Source organism: Acanthisitta chloris, unplaced genomic scaffold, assembly GCF_000695815.1.
Source record: "Acanthisitta chloris isolate BGI_N310 unplaced genomic scaffold, ASM69581v1 scaffold9863, whole genome shotgun sequence".
Lineage (NCBI taxonomy): Eukaryota > Metazoa > Chordata > Aves > Passeriformes > Acanthisittidae > Acanthisitta > Acanthisitta chloris.
Genome location: NW_008666620.1, coordinates 21,694 through 28,394, shown reverse-complemented (window position 1 = coordinate 28,394; position 6,701 = coordinate 21,694). Strand labels below are relative to the sequence as shown.

The 6,701-nt window shown below is 46.3% G+C and overlaps 1 protein-coding gene across 1 annotated transcript in view; it reads right to left on the bottom strand.

Annotated features, from left to right (window-relative positions):
* Positions 1 to 6,701, bottom strand: part of LOC103799852 (lethal(3)malignant brain tumor-like protein 3) — a 29,312-nt gene that overhangs the window by 14,391 nt on the left and 8,220 nt on the right. The window contains exons 10-13 of the mRNA XM_009072203.1: positions 5,750 to 5,835; positions 1,956 to 2,066; positions 746 to 860; positions 555 to 654 (exon numbers count right to left, since the gene is read on the bottom strand). Coding sequence (XP_009070451.1) covers positions 555 to 654; positions 746 to 860; positions 1,956 to 2,066; positions 5,750 to 5,835 — 412 coding nt within the window. The remainder of the gene's footprint in view (positions 1 to 554; positions 655 to 745; positions 861 to 1,955; positions 2,067 to 5,749; positions 5,836 to 6,701) is intronic.

The window sequence follows — 6,701 nt, the reverse complement described above, 5'->3', positions numbered from 1 at the left end:
TTCCCTGCAGCCTGCTCATCTGAACAACATGTCATGGTACAGGAGAGTTCTGCAACTTTCCCTCTGAAAAATTCAAAGGCCTTTACTACATTATAAACTACCAGAACTTCAGCCCTCCCACCTGAGGTTGTCTTCTGGCTCTTTAAAATATTTACTTGAGAAAAGCCTTCCTTTTTTTCTCCAAGAGCATGTAAGAAATCAAAAGACAAAACATGAGCAAGCACTCCTCACTCTTACACTTTAATAACCTACCCACACTCCCTCTTCATCACTCTGGATGCTGTTCTTGGGTGTATTATTTTACCAAAACACCTCCTTCAGCACTGCTAGAATGTGGAAACTGGAGTGAATGAATCTGTTTGCATTGCAGTTGTGATGATGACACTGGTATAAACATGATGAAGCAGCACATTTAGACACAAGAGGGAGCTGCAATTGCAGGTATAAGTGTCTCCAGAATAAACACAGAGATCTCTTCAGTGCAGTGCAGGTGCTTGTTGCTGCATTAGTGCTATTAACAGCACTCAGGCTCTTACAAGATCTCGTCTACATACGTGTGATGTGTTCCATATCGTGGTCCCCGGACGTGCCCGATCCCGTGGCAACCTGGAGTAGGACACGCTTGTCCCAGTGCTTCCTCTGGATCCTCAGCACCTGGCAATAAGAAACAACAAAGTTACAGAGATTTGCATCTGAAGAGCAGGCTGCACTGAGGAAATTAGCCCACCTGATGTCATCTGTTTACCTAGAGGGACTTGCAGAGCATGGCCAGTTTTGGCACACCAGCCCACGGGATGGACATCAGGGCTGTCTGCATCCACCCAGAAATCAAAGGTACAGTCCCAACCATCAAAATGGATCTGAAAGAAGCACAGGCTTGGTGAGAGACACAGCTAAGGACATGACTCAGCTTTTATGTTAACTTCCCCCTTTGTTTCACCTTGCTCAGCTTGGGGCTGATTCATTCAATCTTTCAGCCAGGCACAATCATCCTCTGTGCTCGGTGTAACTATTTGTATTCCTGCATCTGTGTCTTACAGAACAACCAGATTCTGGTGACACAGTCATAGCACAGGCTCTGCAAGAAACCACAGACCATGGGGTGCTCTAGACTCAAAGCCTAAAGCTATGCAAACACAATTACTTATTGAATTGTTTTGCCAACAGGTTTGGTGAGTTTTACAGTGAACAAGCTACAATTTTCTGCTGAAGAGACTGCAAAAGTTAGCTCAGATCCAGGTCAGGCTAAGAGAGACTGAGGCTCTCTGGATTTTAAGGATTACTGGCTGTGTAGCAAAGGTCCATATGGATGAATATCATGCTACTGGCAAAACTTGGCTTTTGTTTGCAATCCCAGGGATGAGAGTAAGAATCAAGTGCTAACAGGGAGCAAACTCCACTCCTGCCCACACAATCATCCCTCAGGAAGGAGACTTGTGGCCAAGGAGCTTTCATCAGTGCAGCCTCCCCTTCACCTGGCTCATGCTTAACTCCTCAGAAGCCAAAGCACAACAGATTTTTCTGTGCAAAGAATTAAACCCCATTGAAGTGACAAATGCCTACTGGAGGATGAAGCTGCTTCCCAGGGTTTAAATTGCTTTGGGTTTTCCTTTAAGTATGCTAGAGAAAAAAACCCTGTCAGGTGGCTTTCCCCCTTCAGCAGAACACTAATGCTGCCTTCAGTCACACAGGGAAAATACTAAGAGATGGGAAATCACACTGTTGAGTGTTATTTCTAAACAGTTACATGAAAACAGTAGCTAACAACACCAGGAAACTCCATCAGATTTCAGCAGAACAAAGCAACAGAAATCATTCAAGCTGGGCAGGCCTAGAAGCCACATCAGCTTCTAGGCAGTTCTTTGGAGCTCCTGGTCCCACGGGGGTGTTTTTCCTGCACTGCCAATCCCTGTGTTCCTCAGCACAAGGCTCTGCACTCGGGAGCAAGGTCATACCTTGATGCGATGGTCATCTTTGTCAACTATGGTTGCCACTCTTATCAGGATGGGATTTCTCCTGTCCACAGCCTCTACCTTCATGTTCACCTGGAAGCTGTGAGCAGGTCGCTGCAAGAGAGGGTGTAAGCAGAATGCTAAACAGTCTGGGAGTTTAGAGCTGATCACATGCTCTGAGTGATGTCCTCAAGTCTTCACCCACCCCTCAGATGCCTTTGGAGCTTTGGTCCTTGTGCTTTAGAGGTTAAAATCAGAGCTCCCAAGAGGACTGAGCTGTCTGTCTGTCAGCAGGCCCGGAGTACTTGAGAGGCAGCCTGAGCTGTCTCAGCACAGAGAAGCATTTCACAGCCAGGGCACACAGACAAAAGGCCAATACCACCACCAACTCCACCAGCACACAGCCTTCACAGCCTGACCACAAACTTCCCAAACACAGCATGGAGATGATCTTGTCTTAGAGAAGACTGAGAGGGGATCTCATAAATCCATACAAATACCTCCAAGGGGTGTCAGAGGATGGTGCCAGACTCTGTACAGTGGTGCCCAGTGACAGGACAGAAGAACTTCTGTCCATTGAGGGTGGCAGAGTGCTTGGAACAGCTGCCCAGGGAGGGCATGGAGTCTCCCTCTCTGGAAACATTCCAAACCACCTGGACACATTCCTGTTTTACTTGCTCTAGGTGACTCTGTCTTGGCAGGGTGGTTGGATCTCCAGAGGGACAGGGAGGGAGGTTCTCTCCTGAGCTAAGGGCATGAAACTCCAAACCTGCAGTTCTCCTTTTTGGCCATTTCACCTGGACAGAGACATCCATCCATGGGATTTTGGCCACAGGACACACCAGAAACCAGACAATCTAAACTGCTTTAAGTTTTAAGTGCCTTACTGAACTAGCCAACCTTGTCTGACTTCCCTGAGGAAGGAGCCTGAGTGCTAGAGGTCAAAATCCTACCCAGAAGAGGAGCCAGGCTGTTTGCCTAAGCCTTGCTGAAGGGTTGCTGCCTTTAGACATTGGGTCTGCCCAGGGAGGTGGTGGAGTCACCATCCCTGGAGGTGTTCAAGGACAGACTGGACATGGCACTCAGTGCCATGGTCTAGTTGACATAGTGGTGTTAGGTCATAGGTTGGACTTGGATAATCTCAGAGATCTTCTTCAACCTGTGATTCTTTGCACCCACAGCTCATGAATGTTTTTGAATTGACAGGATGGGCTGAAATAGTGGTCTTACAATGAACTGTCTCCTGAGTGTTTGAGTGGAGAGAGTCAGAAATCCAGGCCCAGGATGTGCTCTTTGTGCTGATGACCCAAGTCCTCAGACTACCTAAGACAGCTCTTTAAAACTGTTAAAAACTAATTCAGTGAGAAATGCCTGTTCTGGCTCTCAACCTGTATTTTTATGTACTGATTTCTTGTAATTGCTAGCTGGAATAATAATAATAATTTGTAAAAAAATCAATATCTTTGCCATTTATTTGCACTTCAGTCCAACCTAGAAAAATAATGAGGTTTGATCTCGAAAGAATTCTATTAACTGCTGATATATCAAATACCTTTTTTTTTTTTCTGTCTCATTTTTGAAACACAGTTTTGGATGCTAATTTACACTCTGGAGTTTTATGTGAGGCAGAATTGGTCTTTCTACTCTTCTCTCAAAGTCTGATCCCTGAGAGAGCAGAACAAAGGCTGCAGATGTGTCCATAAAGCAGGAAAGGAGGCAGACAAGGCAGCTCAGCCTCCCTGGGAGGACACTTCACTTTGGAAGAGCCCAGAAAAGGGAGTTCTCAGTACTGAACAGGCTCTCTGGGTGACATTTCTCCCCACATTTTAGATCCCCAAAATCTGAGGGAAGAATGCCATAATGCCAGAATACCAAAGACCTGGGCTGGAGCTCTAAACAGATTTGTAGTTCAATTTCCTTTTGTATCACAAAGCGTTTTATTATCTTTCCAAGCTATTTGTCTCCACAAAATTGCTTCTAGTGTTCCTCTACTGTGCAGCTAACCAACTGCTGCATTCCTGGTATTCTGGAGGTTCCCATCTTCAAGCTCTGTTGGGATTTTAGGAGTGTGGCTCAGGAAAAGGCTGAGCCCATCCTGGGGGCAACAACTAAGTCCTACTGACAGGCTCCACTCCTTATCCTGCCCCGAGGTGCTTCCCATGCTGCAAAGATGCTGTACACCCAGCTCTGGAAAACCTTAATCCAAGGGATATTTTGGAATTCAACTGTGCTGCAGATAAATCCATCTGTGGCCTACAGTTCTCTAAAGAGGCCAAACCAGTCTCTTCTGGTGTCAGGAGTCCCTGACACCTACCTTGCAACCTGTAACAGCCTCCACTGGACACCTGCTGAAATCTAGCAATTATCAAACCTGTCTGGCTGGATTTTTGCCTCCCTTATCTGAGGCCTCCCTGATTGCTTTTCCTCCTCAGTCCCAACGAGCTTACCAACAAGATACAGGGGAGGGCAGCAGGTATTAACCTGCAGCTCCAACCTCAGCAAAAGGAATCAAGACAAGTGTCACGATGGCACAGGAAAGTTTTGGAACATATTGCAAAGTTGAGGAAGGTGAGGCAGCAGTGTGGAAGGGAAAAAATCGATTTGGATGTATTTATAAAGTTATTTTAAAGGTTTTTGTTTTGTTTCTGCTCACAGTGAGCTTCCAGACAAATGCACTATGAGAAATAAAAGCTCACACTCCCAAGGTTGAGAGAAGCACCTGTGGATTGAGTCTGCAGGATGATCTCAGTGCATCCAGCAGGTTGGAAGAGATGCTCTGTCTGCACTTCTTTCTGAGAGGGCACAGCTAGTTCCTCTCCAGAACTAAGATCTGTATTAGAACATGTAAGTCCTCGATAAGAACTTCTCTACTTTATTTCCAGCCACACCAACCAGGGAAATAAGGATTTGCACAACTGCAGGCTGAAAGTATTTGAGAGAGGTTTTTAAAACTTCATGTAGAGGGGAAACCTGATGACTGCACACTTCTCATCTCCCTCAGGCACATCCCTACCCACTCCCTTCCCCATCAAACACCCCCAGCTGCAGACTGATAACCACTTCTGACCCCCACGAAGGGAGAAACTGGGAATGTCTGTTCAACCAGCACTGGACCTGCTCACCCCCAGCTGCAGACTGATAACCACTTCTGACCCCTACAAAGGGAGAAACTGGGAATGTCTGTTCAGCCAGCACCGGTCCTGCCCAGGTGTCAACTGGGAGATTCCCAGTCAGACCTTGAGGACAAGATCAGCTCTTTCTCCTCTCCATGCCCTCTCTGAGGCAAAGTATTGCCCCTCACACATTCCTCTGGAAGCCGCAGTTATCTATGCAGACTGATAACCACTTCTGACCCCTACAAAGGGAGAAACTGGGAATGTCTGTTCAGCCAGCACCGGTCCTGCCCAGGTGTCAACTGGGAGATTCCCAGTCAGACCTTGAGGACAAGATCAGCTCTTTCTCCTCTCCATGCCCTCTCTGAGGCAAAGTATTGCCCCTCACACATTCCTCTGGAAGCCGCAGTTATCTACATGGACTGAAGGCTCTTCCCTTGAAGCAACTAAAAATGCTGAGTCAAAAATCCTTTCCAAGCCAGATTTCCATGGCATTTAAAAAAATCTTGTATTTTGCTGTGTGTTTTATTTTAGCAACACTGAGAGATGATGTTAAACTCAGGCTTGAAGTAAAACCCAGTTTCACCCTCCTGGCATAGACAAGGACTAAATAAAGCCTCTATCAAAAAAAAAATAAAGTGGATAAGAGCCCCTGAGCTTGGACTATCAAAGAAATTCACTCACTAGTTTGAATGCTCTTGCTGGGACTGCTTGGGAATTAGTTTCCTCCAAGTATTTATCCCATGAGAAGGCTTTGGAGTCCTTGTATCCTGAAAAAACACAGAGAATTAACATTTAAGTGAGAAAACCCCACATTTATTGTTACAACCAACAGAAAAGGAGCTGTGTAACACATGGTTAATAAGCTAATTTAGCCCTCACAGTGGATGGTGCTGGAAAGTGTCCTGTCTGTTCTCACCCACCACTTCCAGCACACACAGCAGCACTGCCAGTTTCCCTCCCTGGGCTTTAACCCTGACCTGAAAACCCTGCAGAGCTCATTTCTGTACAGCTTAATCAATGCTTTACTCTTTAGAGAAAGCTGCCAATTAAAGGGTAGTCTGAGCGTTCTGTGCTGTGCATTGGCATCACTAAATTAATTTCCTAATTTATGAACTGTTCTATGTGTGAATGCTGCAGGAGTGTAGAAACTTCTCATCTCCTGCTGCCTGCTCACCTATAGCTAAGTAAAACTAGCAGCCTGCAGAGAAAAGACTCCATGGGTGTGCTGCTCACCACAGTGAGATGTTTCTCCCTGGCAATTACATCTAAGGAACTGCTCCACTTCCCTTCCCTTCCTATTTCAGTAATTTTTACCCTCAGGATTGTTTCGTTTGAGGCAGGAGATTGCAGTGACTAAATGCAGATCACAGTCTGCAAATTGCTGCATGTAAATCCCTCAGCAGAGAGACCAGAACTAGCTGCAGGTTCTGTGGGAGCACAGCAATCCTGACATGGAGCAGAGAACTGCCTGGCATAGCCTGGCTGAACATTCCAGGGACAGGGAACTGCCTGGCACAACCTGGCTGCACATTCCAGGAGCAGGGACAGATGTGGTGCTGCTGAAGAGGAAATGTTTACAACCTCTTTTGCATCTGCAGCAAAGGCACAGAGGCCAATTCTTCCAGTGCAGAGG